General features: G+C 41.3%; 1 protein-coding gene across 1 annotated transcript in view; it reads left to right on the top strand.

Annotated features, from left to right (window-relative positions):
• ca9 (carbonic anhydrase IX) overlaps positions 1 to 23,679 on the top strand; it is an 82,745-nt gene that overhangs the window by 17,769 nt on the left and 41,297 nt on the right. Inside the window, exons 3-6 of the mRNA XM_073064277.1 lie at positions 13 to 180; positions 3,298 to 3,440; positions 4,771 to 4,863; positions 9,753 to 9,819. Coding sequence (XP_072920378.1) covers positions 13 to 180; positions 3,298 to 3,440; positions 4,771 to 4,863; positions 9,753 to 9,819 — 471 coding nt within the window. The remainder of the gene's footprint in view (positions 1 to 12; positions 181 to 3,297; positions 3,441 to 4,770; positions 4,864 to 9,752; positions 9,820 to 23,679) is intronic.

Below are 23,679 nucleotides of genomic sequence, written 5' to 3'. Positions count from 1 at the left end.
GATTTTCCTCAGATCAAGACTGGAAGAAAGACTATCATGATTGTGATGGGAAGTCACAGTCTCCTATCGATATTGAAACCAGCAAAGCCACGTTCAATAAAAACCTTCCTAAAATCATACTTGAGGGATACGATTTACCAGAAACAACTTCACTCAATTTAACTAATAATGGACACACAGGTAAGAATGGAAACAGCGCTTTTCCCCTTTGCCCATCATTCACCAGTTTCACAGAGCAGAGGCCCAGTCACATGGATAATATTACTGCAATCAAGCCCCTTGTGCTTTAAATGAAAAACAGAATTGATGCAACAATGCCTATAGTTTAGAGCACCTAATCCTAATATCTCTATCTCCAGCCACATTGTGTGAATAATTTGATTCAAGCGAAACACATACTTAACTATGAATATACCCTCAGTGGCCACTTTATTAGGTACACCTGTACATCTGTTCATTAATGAAAATATCTAATCAGCCAATCATTGGCAGTAACTCAATGCATGGAAGCACGCAGACATGGTTCAGTTGTTGTTCAGACCAAACATCAGAATGGGGAAGAAATGTGATCTAAGTGACTTTGACCATGGATTGATTGCTGGTGCTAGAGGGGGTGGTTTGAATATCTCAGAAACTGCTGATCTCCTGGGATTTCCACGCACAACAGTCTCTGGTGTTTACAGAGAATGGTGTGAAAAATGAGAAAACATCCAGTGAGCGGCAGCTCTGTGGGCAAAAACACCTTGTTAACGAGAGAGGTCAGTGAAGAATGGCCCTACTGGTTTAAGCTTACAGGGAGGTGACAGTAACACAAATAACCATGTTTTCCAGCAGTGGTGTGCAGATGAGCATCTCTGAGTGCCTAACTTATCAACCTTGAAGTGGATGGGCTACAGCAGCAGAAAACCACTCCTGTACCTAATAAACTGGCCACCGAGTATAGTATCCATCAAAAATGTTTAGAGATTGCGAGATTCAAGTTACAGCAGTTTATTCATTTTTTATTCAGCCTGAGAGGATGTAAGAAAGGTACATTCAACATCCTTAGCAAAAAGCTATCTATTTGCCTTTTCAATTGCTCTATGCATTCACTGGATCTGGAAAAAATGTCCTTTCCCTACAAAAAACAGAGTCACTTACTTGATACTACTGGGAAGGAGCACTTTTTGGAAAGAATATTTCCTCAAGTATTTTCCCTTAGGAAGAAATATTGCGTTTGCTGGGAATGATTAAAAATCATTGAATAAAAAGCAATTTTTTTACACACTGTATCCATTTTATATTGTGTTGGACGTGGCTTGAGGCTGAATAAACGTAACCTAACACCTTTGTTTCACAGTGTTCAGGAAATGTAAAAGCATGACTTTGCATTCAATATGAATAGAGGCTTTGTAACTTAGACAGTACACATGGAGGGGCAAATAGCAGATCTTCAGTGGAATATAGAAGTGCCTTTCTCATAACCTCTATGTCACAACTGCAGATCTAAATATTTATGTAACCCTTGTACATGAAAGAACCAAGAGTTCTTTTTATCTCTCCAGCTGTTGGTATCTGAAACATTATTTATTTATTTATAAGTCTAGCAGCTGTCTCTGAATCTTCCCACATAGCATTAACTAAAAATGTCCACCTCTCCCTCTAATTCTGGCATCTTCCCTGTTGCTGGTGCATTGTGAGGGGTATCAACATCAAAAAGTGATGGTACCTTGCAATGGGATGAATGCATTAGCTACAACCTGTTAAAGCTTTCATGTATTTCCACACTCTATCTGACAGCTACTCACTCATTCTATGTTTATCCCTCAGCTGTCTCTTTAAGTCCTTCTCAGAATTCGCGAACACACCAGAACTTGCATTTGTAAGACATTTCATTATAGTATACTATCCTCCACCCTCACTTTACTTGAAGACCAAATTTTGTCTTCAGCTCCTATAAACCAGGGGTTCACAACCTTTTTTATGCCATGGACCCCTACCATTAACCGAGGGGTCTGTGGACCCCTGTTATAAGCAATGAATTAGATAAACATCAAATCCTGTTACAGATTGTTAACTTGCCGTATTCATCACTGATTTGTTGTATGTAACAGCAGCTTACGAAGGAAGATTATTTGAACTGTAAAGTTAAATAATCAATTGAACAAATGCGTGTGCAGGTTTGTGTGAAGGGCACAAGCCCACTGGGCCAGGTGGCCTAGTTTTATGCCATGTAAAATTCTTTGCTAAGGTTTGGTAATGGCTCAAGATGCGAGACTAAAATTGTACAATTGGTGAAAGTTAGTGAAATTTCAATTAATCCAACAACTTTTTTATCTCTCTGACAAGGTTGACTTAGTTTTTACTAAAACATGTACCGAAGCATGCCTAGAACAGAAGCATTGTTTAATTCTAGATTTCTGTCAGCACTATTTTAAAGTGCTAGATAGACTGACAGTCTTCACATAGGGTTTGGGTATGGGTTATGCACTTTGATAGGAGGTTTATGCATGTTTGCAGGAAAAATAAAAGTATTAATTTTTTTTGCAAATGGGGAGAAAATTCAGAAATAAGTTCCAAGGGACTTGGGAGTTCAAGTTCAGGATTTCCTTAAGGTTAACTTCCAGGTTGAGTCAGTAGTTAAGAAAGCAAATGCAATGTTAGAATTCATTAGAAAATAACTATAACATTAAGGATGTAATGCTGAGGTTTTATTTGGCTTTGGTCAGACTGCATTTAGAATATTGTGAGGAATTTTCAGCCCCATATCTAAGGAAGGATGTAGTGGTCCTAGAGAGGGTCCATAGGAGGTTCACAATATTGATTTCAGGAATGAAAGCCTTGCCTTACAAGGAGTGTTTGATAACTATGACAATGTAATCGCTGGAGTTCAGAAGGATGTTGGGGAAGTCCCATTGAAATCTACCAGATATTGACAGGCCTGTATAGGGCGGACTTGGACAGGATGTTTCCACTAGATGGAGAGTCTAGGGTCTCTGGCACAGCCTCAGAATAAAGGTGCAGGCTGGAGGGTGATGAATCTGTGATCTCATTGCCACAGAAGGCTATGGTGGGCAAGAAGTCACTGGATATATTTAAATCCGAGATTGATACGTTCTTGAAGGGAAAGAGTGTTACGATTTACAGGGTCAAGATGGGATTAAGGGAATGAAGAAAAATTAATCAGCCATGATTGAACGGCAGATCAGACCTGGTGTGGCGAATTGCTGAATTCTGCTCCTATATCTCATGGTCTTATGGTTTCCCTACAGGTTAGTGGAAAAGGCTGATAATACTGTTCTGCTTTTGTTTTTCAAGTTAAACTTTCCCTCCCAAATTCAATGGCCATAAGCGGTGGGTTGTCACAGGAATATCTGGCAGCTCAGCTGCATTTTCACTGGGGATCGGCGGGCTCTCCCGGATCGGAGCACACAGTGGATGGTACACAGTATGCTGCTGAGGTAAGGACTACAAGCATTTGATCTCGTGTCAGCTAAAATTCAGTGAACTACTGTATTTTGACAATCCCCGCAGAAATTTGCACTCTTCAACCGCCCCACCATCAGCCAATGGTACCTCTAGGCCTCCTGATCTATCTGAACACCACAGACTTTTACTATGCAGCCTCGCCTTAGGGCTCCCGTCAGGATCTTTGCACTTCAAGTACTGGTTCTGACTCGAATTGGGAAGAATTCCAAGAAATATATATTTTTTAAATGAGGCTAATTAAAGTTAACATAGTGAAAATTAAAACAGCACACCAATTGAGACTGGGAATCTGAAATAACAATGGAACACACAATAAGTCGGGCAGCATCGGTGGAAAAGGAAACAGAGTTAATGCTTCAGATGTTCAGAATTGGGTTTCTTTGTAACCTTGTTAAGGCCTGGACAGATTTAGGAGCTGCAACACCACATAGATTTCTTTTAATCCCTATAGGGCTTCCCCAGATGGATTCTCTAAGCCTCTGCTGTCTACAGCTGCCGGTCATATAATTGTGCAGTAAAGGTCATCCTTAAAGTCCATCCTCCTACAGCTATTCCTTTGTTTCCACCAATCACCCACCAGCCTCTGTCTCTAAATTCCCCACTTACCCTCCCCCAGCAGGCTCTATCTGCCCATCAAGCCTCACCTAACCTGGTTCCATCCATCATCTACCAGCCCCTGTCTCCTCCCTGCCTCTCACCTCTTTATCTTTCCTCTACACCAGGGGGTTCCCACCCTGAGGTCCACGGACCCCTCGGTTAATGGTTAGGCTCCATGACATAAAAATGGTTGGGAATCCTTACTTCACACTCAAGACATAACCATCCCTCCACCTACTTATGCTGCTTGACCTGCGGGCATCTTCCAATTGGTTGCTTTTTGCTATTAAAAGAATATATTTTACTATGCAGATTAAAAAAAACTTCCGAACGTTAAAAGGTCTTGATAGAGTGGATGTGGAGAGGATGTTTTCTATGATGGGGGAGTCTAAGACCATAGGGTAGAGCCTCAAAATAGAGGGACGTCCTTTTAGAATGGAGATTAAGAAGAATTTCTTTAACCAGAGAGTAGTGAATCTATGGAATTCATTGCCACAGGCGGATGTGGAGGCATGACAAAGTGCCCAGTGAGGCTTGGAAATGAGGGAGCAGTCTATTAAAATATACAGGCGCACTGTTTGTACATGTAGTCTTAATCAGACCATTAATCATAGCCACTTTCATAACAATATGCAGTGCATAAAGCCACACTTGAATTATAAGTGAGATATTCACAGATGTAACTTGTTCTCCTTAATACTTCAGATGCATGTTGTTCATTATGCTTCCAAATATGGACGTATAGAAGATGCAGCGATGCAAGCAGATGGTCTTGCTGTCCTGGCAGTTTTATTTCAGGTAAGATGTCATCAATACATCATTTACTTATTCATTTCAAGATCTTTATTAACAGATTTTAAATCTCTTTCCCTCCTGATCCATTTTCTTAAGGTGAATTCAAACCCGTTTTCTTCAACCCTCAAGCTTTTAAAAGCTGTTTGAAGAAGTGCTATGAAAAATCAGTGCTGGTTCTGATTTTTTGTGGTATGTAATGCAAAAAGTAGCCTCATGGTCACAGCTCAGCTGAAAATAGAACACGGGCTTAACTATTTTGAGTCCACTCACACCGACTGAAAGTCACATTTCATTTGCCACCCTTAAAATTTTAAGGAATGTAAGGTTTCCAAAGTTGTCCTTGTATTGTTGCAAAGCATTAGCCTTGCACACAAATCGTGGGATTTTCCTGCTTCCCCGGTGTTTTGGGGATGCAATGCTGAATGCAGTCACCTTCGACCTCTGGACAGCTTCGGTGTGATATCCTAGCACATACACCTCAGCCACTCCTGTCCACAGCCACTCCTGTCCACAGCCACTCAGCACCCTTCATCTGCCCTTGCACTTACACTCCATGGCTACCTACTGTGTTCCCTTATGTCTTGCCAAGAAGAGTTCCTCTTGCCAACAGTCACTTTGTCATTTTTATCACATTCTGTCACAGTCACTTTATGTACAGATAATATTGATGGTAATACCTATAATTTCTCAATGTATATAAGCCAATCTTTATCTATGGCCACATCAGTTATTTGTACATTGTATTTATAGAATTGCATTTATATTTATAATTGCTATGATTTTTTTGTTTGTTTTTATGTTGTGTCTTTATGCTTATTGTGTGCTTTTTATGCTGCATCAATTCTGGCCTAACCATCACTTTGTCTCCTTTACTGCTGTGTCCTGAAGAAAGCCAATAAACAATCTTGAATCTAGATTCTCAAATTTATTCTGTGCTTCCAGGGCAGAGTTCCACTCAGAGGGAATTTGGGTCAGAGAATATGAGTGTTGTAGTCTATATCTCTTCCAGGCATAGGGGCCTGCCAGAAAAGTTGGATTAGATAATCAGCTCTTTGTTGCTCAGGATTTTGAAATGAATTCAGGATGTTGTTGCTTTGGTAGTTGCTGCTACTTTGCAAAGTCTGGGTGTAAATCCTACAACAAAGACAAACCGTAAAAGTGGAATCTCTCAGTGGCCAGCCACTTCAGTTCCCATTCCGACATGTCAGTCCACGGCCTCCTCTACTGCTGCAATGAGGACACACTCAGGTTGGAGGAGCAACATTTTATATTCCGTCTGGGTAGCCTCCAAACTGATGGCATAAACATTGATTGCTCAAATTTAAGCAATTACGATCAACACTCTCCCTCACCATTCCTTATTATCTCCTTAACTGCCCATCACCTCCCACTGGTGATCCTTCCCCTTCTTTTACTTTCATGGTCTTCTATCCTCTCCTATCAGATTTCCCTCTCCTCCAGCCCTCTATCTATTTCACAAATCAACTTCCCAGCTCTTTACTTCACCCCCATCCCCCTCTCCTGGTCTCACCTCTCACCTACCACCTTGTACTTCTTCCTCTCCTCCCCCACCTTCTTACTCTAACATTTCCTTTCAAGTCCTGAAGAAGAGACTCATCCTGAAATGTCGACTGTTTACTCTTTTCCATGGATGCTGCCTGGCCTGCTGACTTCCTCCAGCACTTTGTGTCTGTTGCTGTAAAAGGGTGGGTTTAACTGCTTAATCTGCAGAGAATGTAGATCAGCATTTCCACAGTATAAACATAACACCTTCAAAACCAGTGAGAAACCATACACCCTATGTCCCATTGCTACACATGAAAAATCAGAAAAGCTAACTCAGTATGTTGAGGTATCTCAGTTTCGCAGAGAAACTATATCTACATTTTAGTTTTACAAGAACTGTTTTACAACCAGAATTATTTTATCATATACTGTAGATGGAATAAGCAGTTGGCACAGAATCCTGTTCATTTAAACACAGGTTTAAAGGGACTCTGGTTCATAACTCCACCTCAGTAAATACTGATTAGAAAATGCCACACCTTTCTCAGTTAAAATCTGTTCCTCACATGTACTTGGCATGCCATTAGTAAAATTTTCCCTTATTGGAGATGGGATGTGTGGTGAACTACATATACCTATCTGGACACGCCCCCCCCTCCTGCTGACTGCTCCTGTAGCTCCTCCCACTGACAGTGGCTCCTCCCACAGACCCCGGTATAAAGGCGATTGGGGCCTGAGCCCTGCCTCTCAGTCTCCAGGATGCAGTGTGGTGGTCAATTGCTGCTTGTTCTTTCTTCCAGCCAATAAAAGCCTTTATCTCGCCTCACGTCTCGGAGAGCTATTGATGGTGCATCAGGATGACATGGTTAACCAATAAAGATGTGCATATAAATTTAAGTAGAAAAGATACAAGCATGTATGTAAAAGAAAATGGTTTTGCTGCCTGCCACAGCCATCACAATATGGACTTTGTGATGGAACTTATTGACTGAGAAGTGGTGAGTTAATATTTCTTCCCTCTCTGACTCTTTCCTTCCTCCAACGTCTATCAACCAACATGACCCTTCTCTGTTAAAATAAACAGTCTTTGACTTTCACCATCACCCATTCCTTGCCTCCTTTACCCTTCTCCAAACTTTTATTTCCATCTCCAACCTCTCTTTTCCACCCAACCGACCTGCACTTTCACTCCATCTGCATTTTAACTCCACTCCTCATTCACATTCTGACATGTTAGTCTATGGCCTCCTCTATTACCATGATAAGGCCACTCTCAGGTTGGAGAAGCAACACTGTCTTGGTAGCCCCCAAAGTGACAGCATGAACATACATTTCTCCAACTTCCAGTAATTTCTACCCCCTACTCTCTTTTCCGGTTCCCCGTTCTGGCTCCCTTCTTACCTCTTCTCTTCTCCTCACCTGCCCATCACCCCCCCTCTTGTACCCCACTCCTTCCCTTTCTCCAATGGTTGACTCTCCTCTCTGATCGGATTCCTTCTTTTTTAACCTTTAACCTCTTCCACCTATCACCTCCCAGCTTCTCCCTTCATATCTCCTCCTCCACCCACCTACCTTCTCCCTCACCAGGTTTTGCCTATCACCTTCCAGCTTGGCATTCAGAATGAAGTAGTAAATTGGATTCAACATTGGCTACACAGGAGAAGCCAGAGAGTGATAGTAAGTGATTTCCTCTCTGTGACTAGTGGAGTACCGCAGGGATCAGTGCTGGATCTGTGTTTTTGGTCATCTTCTTCTTCAGCTGTCTATCAATTTTCGATGATGACTGAGGCCCGGGCAAGGTTGTATAGAAGACCTGCAGTTGCCCATGCTGCAAGTCTCCTCTCTTCATGCCACCAATGTCCAAGGGAAGGCATTAGGACCCATACAGCTTGGCACCAGTGTCGTCGCAGAGCAATGTGTGGTTAAGTGCCTTGCTCAAGGACACAACACATTGCCATAGCCAAGGCTCGAACTAGCGACCTTCAGATCACTAGACATGATGCCTTATCTACTTGTCATCTACTGTATAGCAAGCATGATAAATGTGTAAACTGAATCAGCTAAATTTGAAGATGATACCAAGTCTGGGGGCATAGTGGACAGAGAGGAAGACTACCAAAGCTTGCAGTGGCATCAGGACAAGCTAGAAAAATGGGCTGAGGAATAGCAGATGGAACTTAATGCAGAAGGGTGTGGGGTGTTGCACTTTGGGAGAACTAACCAGGGTAAGACATATACAGTGAATGGTAGGGAACTGAAGAGTGCTGTACAACAAAGGGATATGGGAATACAGATCCATAATTCCTTGAAAGTGGAGTCACAGATAGATAGTATTGTAAAGAGAGCTTTTGACACATTGGCCTTCATAGATAGAGTACAGCAGTGGGATGTTATTTTGAAGTTATATAAGACATTGGTGAGGCCAAGTTTGGAGTATTGTGTGTGTTCTGGTCACCTCCCTACAGGAAAGCTATCAGTAAGATTGAAAAGGTACGGAGGAAATTTACAAGGATGATGCTGAGACATGTGGGTTTGAATTATAGGGAAAGGTTGAATAGGCTAGGAATTTAGTAGCTGCTTGTGCATGGGAGAGGTGAGCTGGGGTTTGGGGTTCTAACATTTAACTGTCGTTCATTCTTTGGGGCTCTCCTCTGTTTTTGTGGATGTTTGCAAAAAAAAAGAATTTCAGGATGTATATTGTATACATTTCTCTGACTTTAAGTGTACCTTTGAACCTATTTATTCCCTGGAGCATAGGAGAATGATGGGAGATTTGATAGAAGTACATACAAAATTAATAGGGGGGGGGTATATAGATACGGTAAATACAAGCAGGCTTTTCCACTGAGCTTGGGTGAAAGTAGACTAGAGGTAATAGGCTAAGAATGTAAGGTGAAATATTTAAGAAGCTGAGGGCGAACTTTTTCGCTCAGAGTTTGGTGGGATTGTGGAATGGGCTGCCAGTGGAAGTGGTGGATGCAAGTTTGATTTCATCTTTTAAGAGAACCTTGGGTAACTACCTGGATGAGAGGGGTATGGAGAGTTACAGTCCAGGTGTAGATCTATGGGACTAGGCAGAATAACAGCTCAGCATGGACTAGAGGGGTCAAAGGGTCTTTTTTCTGTTCTATGTTCCTTTCTTTCATTAAGGCAATGCTTTAACAGCTAACTGATTGAGCTTTTGGTTATTTATCCAACTATCTTCTTTTATGGTATGCTAAACATACTGTATGTGTTGGTAAGATTTCTGGAGATGCTTTCAGACATCACGTTACAAAACAGCAGCATTTGCCCAAGTATAAGCTATTTATCTGATGATAGCCTGGAATGAAAATATATGTTCTATATGCCAGACTGATAATTGTTTCAATGTTCCTATTTCGCAGGAGGGAGCACAAGATAATAAAAATTACAATCCCATTTTTGATAAACTTGAAGACATTTCTGAAAAAGGTAATTGCATACTTGCTCTGTTGATCAAGAATAATTATCTCTTCATGTTTTTGTGTGGACAACTGCAGTTTCTACACAAATGATGTTTATTTTTTCTCCTTCCCATATTAACAAGGCATTTGAATTCAATTAAATCTTTTGCAGCAAATTGTAATTCCTTACATGACATCTTGAACAAAATTTTCAGAAGCTTATATGCCCTAAAATTTTATCAGAGACATTTGATAGAAGGTGAGGAGGAATTTCTTTAGGCAGCAGGTGGTGACTCTCTGGAATTCATTGCCATAGACAGCTGTGGAGGCCAAGTCATTTTGTATATTTCAAGCAGAGGTTGATAGCTTCTTAATTATTAAGGATGCAAATGTTAAGGGTAGAAGGCAGGAGAATGAGTTTGAGAGGGATTCTAAACCAGATGGCGGAGCAGACTTGAAAGGCCGAAGAGCCCAATTTTGTTCTTATGTCTTATGGTCTTATTTTAAAACTTATTTCTTTCACTTTGCACTCATTCATCCAGTATTTGCATATGTTGCTCTTCATTTTTCTAATTGTGTTCCTTCTCGTAAAAGTTGTGTACTTGTATTGTATTTATTTTATTCCTTATATCCAAGGGAATAAAAATCTTTATGTTGCATCTCCATCGTAATGTACAAGCAATAAGGAAGGGAAATATGGGAGGATATTGCCCAAACACTAAGATTGTATACATAATTGTTTCATATACATGTATGTAGAGTCAGATATGCAATCAGATCAATGTGTATTGATAAATCTGATGGCCTGGTGAAAGAAGCTGTCCCGGAGCCCATTGGTCCTGGCCTTAATGCAATGGTACTGTTTGCCAGATGGTAGCAGCTGAAACAATTTGTGGTTGGGACGGCTGGAGTCCCTGATGATCCTCCGGGCACTTTTTACGCACCTGCTGGTATAAATGCCCCGTATAGAGGAAAGTTCACATCCACAGGTGCGTTGGACTGTCAGCACCATTCTGTGCAAAGCCCTGTGATTAAGGGTAGCACAGTTCCTGTGCCAGGCAGTGACACAGCCAGTCAAGATGCTCTCGATGGTGCCCCTGTAGAAAGTCCTGAGGATTTGGGGACTGTTGTCAAACTTCTTCAGCTGTCTGAGGTGAAAGAGGTGTTGTTGTGCTTTTTTCACCACACAGCCCACGTGCGATTCCCGGTGATGTGTATGCAGATGAAATTGAAACTATTCACCGTCTCAACTACAGTTTATAATTTATGCTTACTGTATACTTTTCTTGTGAATGTTGCTGATATTATGCATGGTTCCTGTGATGTTGCTGCAAGTTTTTCAATGCACCTGCGCATACATATATTTGTGCATTTGACAGTAAATCTGACTTGAACTTTGACTTTCACTAGTCCTGACACTGGGTTGGAATGTCCATATGTTCTCAGTCACCGATCAACTCTGTAGCCAACTTACCAACAATCTCAAGAACATAGAGAAAGTAAAGTACTGTTAATGTTTGAAGTTTGAATTTGGCAGGATTCTTAGCCGTGTGGAGGATCAGAGGGATCTTGAAGTCCACATCCATAGGTCCCTCAAATTTGCACTGCAAGTTGATAGAGTGGTTAAGAAGGCGTATTATGAAGTGCTGGCCTACATTAATCAGGGAATTGAGTTCAACAAGCACAAGGTAATGTTGCAGCTCTTTAAATCTTTGGCTAGACCATACTTGGAACATTGTGTTTAGTTTTGGTCACCTCATTATAGGAGGAATATGGAGCTTGAGAGAGATTGCAGAGGAGATTTACCAGGATGTTGCTTGGCTTGGAGAACATGCCTTCTGAGAGAATGTTCAGCTAGTAGGGCCTTTCTTCTTTGGAGTGAAGGAGGGTGAGACATTTCTTGATAGAGGTGTATAAGATGACAAGGGGCATAGATGGAGGGACGAACTGTGCCTTTTCTAACTCAACTCTTGTGATCTTTGTTTGAAGTATGCTAGGATAATCAGGGATTTGATTGGATAATTAAGTGACCTTAATGAAATTAGAAGTGATCTTATTTTGCCATTTGTAAAACTATTCTTGTTATATATAGGTCCAACTCAAAAATAATTCATAAGGTGAATGAGGGGAGATTTGATAGAGGTATACAAAATTATGAGGGTGTAGATAGGGTAAATGCAAGCAGGCTTTTTTTCCCACTGCGGTTGGGTGAAATTTCAACCAGAGTTCGTGGGTTAAGGGTGAAAGGTGAACTGTTTAAGAGGAACATGAGGGGAAACCTCTTCGTTTAGAGGATGGTGAGAGTGTGGAATGAACTGCCAGCAGAAGTGGTGGATGAAAGTTCGATTTCAAAATTTAAGAATAATTTGGATAGGTACATGGATGAGAGTGGATTATGGAGGGCTATGGTCCTGGTCCAAGTTGATGAAACTAGGCAGGTTAATAGTTCAGTATGGGCTAGATGTGTCGAAGAGCTTGTTTCCATGCTGTAGCGTTCTATAACTCTATAACTCTGTAAGGTCATAGAGTGCTATAGCAGAAGAAGATCCTGGTGAATCTTCTCTATATTCTCTCCAGTGCGACCACTATGCATCATGAGCAGCACGGTAGCGTAGTGGTTAGCACAACACTTTACAGAACCAGCAGTCCTGGTTCAAGTCCTGCTGCTGTCTATAAAGAGTTTGTATGTTCACCCTGTGACCGCGCCGGTTTCCTCCTACAATCCAAAGGCGTACTGGTTGAGAGGTAAGTTGGTCATTATAAATTTTCCCATGATTAGGCTAGTGTTAAATTGGTGATAGTTGGGCGGTGCAGCCCGAAGGGCTGGAAGGGCTTATTCTGCTCTGTATCTCAATAAACTAAAAAAGAATTTAAAAATATCCTTTCTGTAGTGCCGTAACCAGAGCTACATACAATAGTCCAAGTGCAGTCTAAGCAGTGTTCTTTAAATTTGCAACACAATACCTCGACTCTTATATTCTGAGCCTTTCCCTTTGACGATGAGCACGTCAGGTGCCTTCACTGCCCTACTTTCCCATGCTGCCACTATCAGAGAACTATGAATCTAAAACACAAGGTCCCACTCGACATCAGGATTTATTTCCCTGCTCAAAACTATACAGATAGTCCCCAAAGATCATCTGCCTTTCAAAGTGTATGCAATTCCTATCCCTTAGAATTTTCTCCAAAATTTACCTTGAGTCGCATTGGCCTGTAGTTACCTGGTTTAATCCTGCTGCCCTTTTTAAATAAAGGAACATCATCAGAATTCAGCCAGCTCCATCACAGGCACAAACCTCCCCACCACCAAGGACATCTTCAAGAAATAGTGCCTCAAGAAAGTGGCATCCATCACTAAGGACCATCACCGTCTGGGAAATGCTCATTATTTCCATTGAGGAGGTATCGGTGTCGTAAGACCCACAATCAATGATTCAGAAACCGTTTCCCACTATTGCCAGATCTCATGAACTCATGAAAACTTGTTTACTTCCGTTTTTTTGCACTGTTTGTTTTTGTAATTTTTATCCCTCTGCACTGCACTACTGCTGCACGTAAGTGGCAATAAATCTGATTCAATTTTTCTCTGAAGACAGCTTTTGTTCACATTCTTAAGCTTGCCTTGACTCACTTGTATTTTAATGTCTTATACCTTCCCCTATCACAGACCTTTGCTGATTTGGATATATTGTTTCCTCCATCTTTGACCTGTCCCTGCACTGGTTTGAAACAGCTTTAACATTTCCCCCAATCAACTGAGAGATTCCCAACCTGAGATGTATTTTTGATTGATGTTGTTTGGGCTGCTATATATTTCTAACACTTTCTATTTTATTGTATCCAAATTGAACGTAAGAGATTCTATTTTGCATACACTGGCTATATCCCAAACTCCAGTCATTTCTAATTCCTCACACGCTTACCTCACCATCTCCCAACATGTAACACATTTTGCAACACCTCCAGATTAGACTCGTCCAGTTTTCTCTTTGTGGCTTCTCATCCTCTGTAAACTCTAATTTAACAAAATATCTACGTACATATCCTATCCTGCATTGTAGAAGGCTGTGGACCAAACGCTGCCAAATAGAATTCGTACAGATGAGTGCAGAATAATTGACATGGACTTGGTCGACTGAAGTAACTTCTTCTCCATTGCTTGACTCTTTGGCTCACACTCAAGGATCGCATCTTGGCTAAGATGACATCCTTCAGGCTCTTTTCTCTGAAAGACCGCTAGAAAATATAGGAATGTAAGACATGCCTGATTTTTCCCTCGGCTGTAAAGGATTCCTAACACTCTATATCAAATTGGAGGCTTCTCTTTGGCCTCCAAGACCACGTGAGGTAAGCAGCAGCAATCCTGGAAATACACAGCTCTTCATGATATCCTCAAAGCATCTGAAGAGGACCTGTCGCACAAATCCATTTGCCTGATACCGGTATTCATGGGTTGTGCTGCGATGCTATAAGCCATAGCCACACAAGCAGGAACCACCTCGTAATTTGCTTCTCAGAATCACATACTGATGCTTCCAGTCATAGAGTTAGAGAGCTCAATAGCACAGAAACAGGCCCTTTGCCCCACCTAGTCCATTTTTCTGCTTAGTCCCACACCTGGGGTCCATAGCCGTCCACCCCCTCTCATCCATGTACCTATTCAAACCTGTCTTAAATGTTGCATTGAAACCCATGTCCACCACTTCCACGAGCACCTTGTTCCTCACTTGCACCACCTGCAGAGTGAAGAAGTTCCCTCTCAGAGTGCACTTAAATATTTCACCTTTCACCCTAAACCTATGACCTCCACCCAACCTCACATAAAGAAAAGCCTGTCTGCATTCACCCGATCTAAACCTCTCATGATCTTGTATAAGATCTCCCCTCATTCTCCTGCACTCTAGGGAATAAAGTGCAAACCTATCCAACCTTTCCCTCGAAACTCAAGTCCTCAAGACCTGGCAACATCCTTGTTACAGATGTGGTTGGATTTTTTTTTGAAGGTATGTTGATTAAAGGTCCATCTGTGAATGATAAATAGGAAAGTGAACAGAAAACCAGCTGGTTGGCAGTTTAAAAATGCATTCTAGCATCACACTAAAAGAAAAATGGCAAATATCAGATTTCACGGATTTCTACTAATTCTCTGATCAGGAAAAAAATTACATCAGTCCTAAGTGAAAAAAAATTGAATCCCAAAGATCTGAAGCCCAGATTTTTTGAAGTAAAATTCATGGAATGCTTTATAGTCAAAGCACATTCATTGAACCTGAAAGTATTTTACCATAAGCACAAAAAATTCTGCAGTTGATATTTCAAGCCAAAACTGTAAAAGAAGGCAGCAGAAGCCAGAATAAGAAGGGGCGGGGGGGGGGGGGGGGAAGGCAGAGCTCCAAAATATTGAATGTTTATTCCCCTCCATAGACACTGTCTAATCTGCTGATTTCCTCCATCATCTTGAGTGTGTTGCTCAGGATTTTACCATAGTTGGCTGAGTTCCCTTTTGTGATTAATTTTAATCATTCAAAATGTTCAGCTATCTGACGGCAGTGCATGGTTCCATGGTTCAGAAGTTATCAGAAACATTTGATAAGTTCGTATTAGCCAACTTCACATTATTTGAAGCAGTGAACAGTGGTGCTAGGAACACCTAAGATAAAACTACAGCAGAAATGGCAAATCATCTTAAAAGCAGCGGAGCAAACAGCATCGACAGGGTGATTAGTATCAAGGTAATTGGAACAATAGGACCATTGTTGTCTCGGCCTCATGAAGGTGGCCAATAAATTCACAGTGCCCGACAACCAGGTAACTTAAACAAAGATTTGAGATTTCCTGATTGACAGAAATGCACCTAAGGAACCAGAAACTGTGTGTAATGATTGGGAGGAAGTTGGTGGAGTGCTTACCAAAGAATGGTATTTACTCTGATCTTCTGGCTAGGTCATATGTAGATTTATTTTCCCACTTGACCTCTCTTACTTCATCCCCTTTCTCTTAATGTATTCCTTTTTAAAATGATATTCATTCGATGGTCTTCAAGGTCTGAGGGAGTGATCAAAGTGAAATGGTAAATTAAATATTCTCCACACAGATGCTGCCTGACCTCATGAATGTTCCGAGAATTTTCTGCTTTGATTCATGGAACAAGGAGCATTACAGCACAATACAGACTCATAGGCCCACGATGCTGTGGTGACCTTTTAGCCTCCTCTGAGATCAATCTAACCCTTCCCTCCCACATAGCCCTTCATTTTTCTTTCATCTTTCTGCCTATCTAAGATTCTCCAAAATGTCCCCAATGTATCTGTCTCTACCACTATCCCTGGCAGTGTGCCCCACGCTCTTGCTACTTGGTGAATCCGAACCAGAATCAGAATCAGGTTTATTATTACTGACGTATGTTGTGAAATTTGTTGTTTTGCAGCAGCAGTACAGTGCAATACTAAAATATATTATAAATTACAACAGGATATATAAAATTGAATAAAGTAATGCAAAAAGAGAGTAAGATATAGTGAGATAATGTTCATGGGTTGGTTCATTGTCCATTCAGAAATCTGTTTGTGTGCACAAGTTCCCAACCTGGGGTCCATTGACCCCACAGTTAATGGTAAGGCTTAAGGCTTCATGGCATAAAAAAGTTGGGAACTTGTGGTGTAAAGTTGAGTGCGTGCCTTCAGGCTCCTATATTTCCTCCCAGATGGTAGTAATGATGTTCCTGAATTCCCACTAGAACTTATTTATACTAGTTTTCATGTCTCTCAGCACAGTTACATCTACGTCAGGAGAACCCCCATGGAAATTAACGTGCATCACATTACAGTTGCAAACTATTTTCCGATACCTGTATCCATTTCTAAGCCACGTACTTTTATCTGCTTTTGGTCCAAAGACTGCTTCCTTCTAAAACCTGTCCAGTGACCCATTCTGTGTGACTGGCAATAGGACTTCCTTCCTCATCCCAAATAAAGCAAGAAAGTAAAATGATATGCAGTTTAATGTTTTAGAATAGTTTCAGGTTTGGAAAAGAGAAACCTTAGCTAAGAAAGCAGAATTTTCTATTTGTTGAAGTAGTAAGTGGAGCTGTTTTGAGTTTAAATGGAGCAGATTGGTTCTACCAGAGGACCAGACTGTAAAGGTAGGAAATGGAAATAGATTTCTTTCTTTTTCTAGCTTTGAGTACGCATTGATGCTGTAGCAGAGTCAAACATATTTTATTGATAAGGTCATTTGTGTTCCATTAGCCGTGTGACAATCATGTTTGAGTTTAGGACGGTAACAAATGTTGATAATAAATGCCTGCATTATGTAGTGATGATGTTTTAGATAACATCTCATTCTCAATGAAGATAGCCACTGGGTAGGGGCAATGAGTTTCCATAATGCTCAATGGAATCTTCAGTGGTTTATGATTAATTAAGCATGTCACAACACAATCAAGAGATTTAATCAGAAGTTACAGATTCCTTCAAGGTAACTTTAGTGCATTGTGTTCTTCTTGTAACTAAGTTGGTAAATTGGTTAATTTTTGTCACATGTACCAAAGTGAAAAAAATTTGTTTTGCATGTCATACTTACAGATCATTTTGTTAAAACAACGCAGGGAAAATGATAACAGAGTGCAGAATGAAGTTTTCAGATCATCAGGTACGATGTTGTGGCTGTCACTAAATCATTGCTGAAAGATGGTTGTAGTTGGAAGCTGAATGTCAAAGTTACACGTTGTATCAGAGGGATAGGAAGGTAGGTAGAGGGGATGGCATGGCTCTGCTAGAAAAGAATGGCATCAGATCAGTAGAAAGATGTGACATAGGATCAGAAGAGGTTGAATCCATGTGGGTTGAGTAAGAAACTGCAATGGTAAAAGAACCCTGATGGCAGTTATACAAAGGTCTCCCAACTGTAGCTGGGATGTGAACCACAGATTACAACAGGAAATAGAAAAGGCATGTCAAAAGGGCAATGTTATGATAGTAATGGGAAAATTAGGTTGGAAATGGAACTCAAGAGGGTGAATTTGTTGAATGCCTATCAGATGGCTTTTTAGACCAGTTTGTTGTTGATCCTACTAGGGGATCAGCTAGGGGATTTCGTGTTGTGAAATAAACCAGAGGTGATTAGGGAGCTTAACATAAAAGAACCTTTAGGAGATAGTGATCACAATATGATAGGGAGAAAGTAAAGTCTGACGTAGCAGTATTACAGTGGAGTAAAGGAAATTACAGTGGTATGAGAGAGAAGTTGGCCAAAGTAAATTTGAAGGAGATGCTGGCAGGGATGACAGCAGAGCAGCAATGGTGTGAGTTTCTGGGAAAAGTGAGGAAGTTGCAGGATAGATGTATTTCAAAAATGAAGAAATATTCAAATGGCAAAATTGTACAACCATGGCTGACAAGGGAAATCAAAGCTAATGTAAAAGCAAAACAGAGGGCATATGGCAAAGAAAACAAAAGTGAGAAGACATAGGATTGGGTAGCTTTTAAAACCCTACAGAGAGCAACCAAAAGAATCATTAGGAAGGAAAAGATTAAATATGAAAGCAAGCTAGCAAACAATATCAAAATGGAAAACAAAAGCTTTTTCAAGTGTGTAAAAAAATAAAAGAGAGATGAGAGTGGATATAGGACCACTAGAAAATGAGGCTAGAGAAATAATAGTGGGGGTCAAGGAGATGGCAGATGAATTAAATGAGTATTTTGCATCAGTCTTCACTGTGGAAGACACTAGCAGTGTGCCAGATGTTGAAAGGTGTGAGGGAAGAGAAGAGAGTGCAGTTACTATTACAAGGAAGAAAGTGCTCAAAAAGCTGAAAGACCAAAGGGTACATAAGTCACCCGGACCAGATGAAAGAGGTAGTGGTGGAGACATTACTAATGACCTTTCAAAAATCATTGGATTCTGGCATGGTGCCAGAGGACTGGAAAATTGCAAATGTCACTCCACTCTTTAAGAAAGGAGGAAGGCAACAGAAAGGAAATTACAGACCAGTTAGCCTGACCTCAGTGGTTGGGAGGATGTTGGAATCAATTGTTAAGGATGAGGTGATGGAGTACTTGGTGACACGGGACACAATAGTACAAAGTCAGCATGGTTTCCTCCAGGGAAAATCTTGCCTGACGAACCTGTTGGAATTCTTTGAGGAGATTACATGTAGGATAGATAAAAGGGAGTGTAGTGGATGTTGTATATTTGGACTTTCAGAAGAGCTTTGTCAAGGTGCCACATATGAGGCTGCTTACCAAGTTAAGAGCCCATGGTATTACTGGAAAGTTACTAATGTAGTTAGAACATTGGCTGATTGGAGGAAGGCAGCAAGTGGGAGTAATAGGATCCTTTTCTGGTTGGCTGCCACTGACTAGTGGTGTCAGTGTTGGGATCACTTATTTTTATGCTGTGTATAAATGATTTAGATGATGGAATAGATGGTTTTGCTGCCAAGTTTGCAGATGATACAAAGATTGATGGAGGGGCAGGCAGTGTTGAGGAAACAGGAGGCTGCAGAAGGACTTAGAGAATAGACAAGTGAATGCAAATGAAATACATTGTTGGAAAATGCATGGTCATGCACCTTGGTAGTAGAAATAAATATGCAGACTAATTTCTAAATGGGGAGAAAATCCAAAAATCTGAGACACAAAGGGACTTGGGAGTCCTTGTGCAGAACACCCTAAAGGTTAACTTGCAGGTTTGTTTGGTGGTAAGGAAGGCAAATGCAATTTGCATTCATTTCAAGAGGTCTTGAATACAAGATGTGATGTGATGCTGAAACTTTATAAGGTTCTGGTGAGGCCTCACCTTGAGTATTGTGAGCAGTTTTGGGCTCTTCATCTAAGAAAAAAATGTGCTGGCATTGGAGAGTGTTCGGAAGAGGTTCAGAAGGATGATTCCTGGAATTAAAGCATTATCATATGAGGAAAGTTTAATAGTTCTAGGTCTGTAGTTGCTGGCATTTAGAAGGTTGGGGAGAGGGGGGATCTGACTGAAACCTTTTGAATGTTGAAAGGCCTGGACAGAGTAGATATTTCCAATTGTGGAGGAGTCTAGGACAAGAGGGCATAACCATAGGATAGAGGGGCATCCATTTAAAACAGAGATGTGGATACTTTTCTTTAGCCTAAAGGTGGTGAATTTGTGGAATTTATTACACAGACAACTGCGGAGGCCAGGTCATTGACTGTATTCAAGGCAGAATTTGATAGGTTCTTTATCGGGCACGGCAAAGGTTACAGGAAGAAGGCTGAAGAGTGGGGGTGAGGGGAGGAAAAAAGATCAGCCATGATTGAATGGCGGAGCAGCCTCGATGGACCAAAAGGCCTAATTCTGATCCTTTGTTTTATGGTCTTATCTTATGGTTTCGGTTACAGAGAAAATGCAGTGCAGGTAGACAATAAGATGTAAGGCCATAACAAGGTAGATGGTGAGGTCAACAGTCCATTTCACCCTACTAGGGAACCTTTTAATAGTTTAATAATGGCACGATAGAGGTGTTTTTGACCCTGGTGGCAAGTGCTTTCAGGCGTTTGTATCTTTTGCCATGTGGAGTGGGGGAAGAAGAGAGAATGTTTGGGGTTTTGAATATGTTGGCTGCTTCATTGAGGCAGTGAGGGTTGCAGACAAAGTCCTTGGAAGAGAGGTTGGTTTCCATGATGTGCTGAGCTGTGTCCTCCATATTTGGCTTTCTTATGATCCTATGCAGAGCAGTTACCTTATTCACCCTTGATGAATCCAGACAAGATGCTTTCTATGGTACATTAATTAGAAAAAGTTGAGAGTCAAAGGCAGCATGCCAAATTTCTTAAGCCTCCTGAGGAGGTGGAGGCTCTAATGAGCTTTCTTGACCATGGCATCTATGTGATAGAACCAGGACAGGATATTGGTAATGTTCACTTGTAGGACCTTGAAACTTTCAACTCTCTCAACCTCAGCACAGGATCGTTTACACCACCACTTTCCTGAAGTCAATGACCAGCTCTTTTGTTTTGTTACCATCGAGGAAGAGGTTGAGGGACTGATTGTGGTCTGTTGATCAGTAAGTCAACGATCCAGTTGCAGAAAGAGATGTTGAATCGAAATTCTAGGAGTTTGGAGATGAGTTTACTTGGAATTATAGTGTTGAAGCTGGAGCTGTAGCCAATAATAGTAGTCTGCTAAACTGTGAGTACAATTTCAACTAATCTAGATGTAAGCACAAGAGATTCTGCAGATGCTGGAAATCTAGAACAACACATGCAAAATGCTGGAAGAACTCAGCAGGTCAGGCAGTATTTATGGAGGGGAATAAATAGTCGACGTTTTGGGCTAAGCCCCTTCATCAGGACTAGAAAGGAAAGGGACAGAGCAAGAATAAGAAGGTGGGGAGGGGAGGTGCAGGGGTAAAGGCTAGAAGGTGATAGGTGAGGCCAGGTGAAGAGAAAGGTAGGTGGGTGGAGGAAAAGGGACATGATTGGCCAGGCATCATCATAGTACTGCTTCAATATTGTGGCAATTAATGCCAAACTTATTTATTTCCAAAAATGGATTTTGGAAATAAATAAAATAAAAATGGATTTTATTCATTTCGAAATTGAAAATAGTACACGACTTTCTTTACTTTCATAGTTTCATTCAGTCTATACATTCTTCTTCCTGTGTAATCACTAAATTCATAGTGTGACAAGGTTGCTACAAAGCACCAATACCACCCATGTGAGCTTTTTGAAAAATCGACCATTCCAGTGTTTCTGGAGGCAACTACCAGACACAGTGTCCAGTGATGGCAAACCTAAACTGCAGTCCTTCCCCATGCTGTGCCAGCCTTCACTGTGCCCTTTGCATGTGGTCCTCTACCCTTCGATGATTTAGGTGGTAACATTCACCGCAACACGCACAAAATGCTGGAGGAACTCGATAGGTCAGGCAGCATCTATGGAGAGGATCGAACAGTTGGCATTTCAAGCCAAGGTGCTTCATCAGGACTGGCAAGGATGGGGGCAGAAGGTAGCATTGGTAGCATTCCCCAAAGGACATCATGTTGTACTGGAAGACCCACAAATTTCAGACAGGCCAAAGTTAATTTTCACTGAATTGATGACCTTTCAGGAGCATTGGATGTTTGTCTCATGTTAAAGTCAAAATTTGTCTTTGCCATAGGCATACATACACAGTGATATAGCTTCTGTAACTGATAGCACTGACTGGAAATGTTTTCCTGATTCTTTGCCTCTTCACCCAGCTCTGAGGAGCTGTTGGAAATAGTATTATGTGACGGTCTCAGAATTCCTTTCCCTTCTTGTGGACATAATGTTTTTCCTTTCAATATCTTGCTTCTGAAATATTGTGATTGTTAGCATCCATTACTTTGATGTTGCAGGTCTTCTTGGAGTTCCAAAATATTGTCTATGACATTTGCAGATACTTATGAGGCCAATTCACATGGGTTAAAACGTTGGTGAGGATGTTGAACTGTTTGCAGTGAAAATTCATAAGAAGCATGAGAACAGGCAGGGAGTGGCACCAGTCAATATTCAGATTCAGATTCAGATTCAGTTTATTGTCATTTAGAAACCACAAATGCAATGCAGTTAAAAATGAGACAACGTTCCTCCAGAATGATATCACAAAAGCATATGACAAAACAGACTGCACCAGAAAATCCACATAATGTTTGGCAATCCCCAATCCAGAGTCTGGAGAGGCTGCTGCGTATTAATATCACGCTACCATCTTAGCACGTTCCCTGGAAAGGAGCTCCAAATCCACCAGACGAAACAAAACCAAAAACTAAAGCTACAAGACCTGCACAAAACCACATATTTACAACATATAGTTACAACAGTGCAAACAATAGCATAATTGATAAAAAAACAGACCATGGGCACAATAAAAATAGTCCAAAGATGTTAAAGGACTATAAATTCAAAAGAAATCACCACACAGTTTCCACAAGTCCCCAGGGTCCCGACAGACTCGCCATTCCACACAGGCAGCAGAATGGAATACCCCCGCTATGGACTTCCATGGCACCGCCCAACTCAGCCTATACTAATAGTCACCATACTAATACTAATTAGTATACTAATCTGAAGCCAAAGCTGCTATTTTGGACCTCAGTGCTCTCTCCTAACCTGGCATATCTTCAAAACATTCAGCACCAAGAAGGATCTTTCAACAGCCATAATAAAATCAAACATCCAACACTTACAAACAAGTGGATAATTCCATTGGCATGATTCTGTGTGTGTCTGGTCATTTTCAAGTTGTTAAAATCTACAGAGCATCGTGTAGCAGATGCTGAAAGTCTTTGTCGTGACAAACTGGAAGCTGAAGATCAAAGTCCAGAGCTCAGCAAGTCCAGAGGTAAAAAGCTCAAAAGGTCATAGGCTGAGTTTGGTGACTTTGGAGGAAGAGGACCAAAGGTTGAGTTTGCGTGTCCAGTCCAGAGACTGGAGGTTGAAGGCCCATTGTCTGAGAGTCTGGGGCCAAGGACTAGAGGCCCGGAGGCAGCCTCTCCTGGGATTGGAGGCCTCTGTGCATTTGTGTGAAGGGGAAGGTGGGAAAGGGGCTTGGTACCAGAATGTGTGGCAACATTCGAGACCCATCGGCCTGAAACGTCGACAGTGTTTCTCCCTATGGATGCTGCCTGGCCTGCTGTGTTCCACCAGCATTTTGTGTGTGTTGCTTGAATTTCCAGCATCTGCAGATTTCCTCGTGACAACCTTGGGTGTGTTGGTTCATAATGCAAATGGGAATTACACTGTATATGTGACAAATACATCTCGGTCTGAATTTAGGGTCTCTGCTCAACTCATGTTGTTCAAGTCATGGGTGTCTCTAAGCACCATAAAATGGGGAAAGAACAGAGGACTGTTGGTGAACTGAAATACAGTAAGATGGACAGGTAGGATTA

The sequence above is a fragment of the Hemitrygon akajei genome, chromosome 13 (genome assembly GCF_048418815.1).
Source record: "Hemitrygon akajei chromosome 13, sHemAka1.3, whole genome shotgun sequence".
Classification (NCBI taxonomy): Eukaryota; Metazoa; Chordata; class Chondrichthyes; order Myliobatiformes; family Dasyatidae; genus Hemitrygon; species Hemitrygon akajei.
Note: the sequence above shows the minus strand (reverse complement) of the source record. Positions and strands in the feature narration are given on the sequence as shown.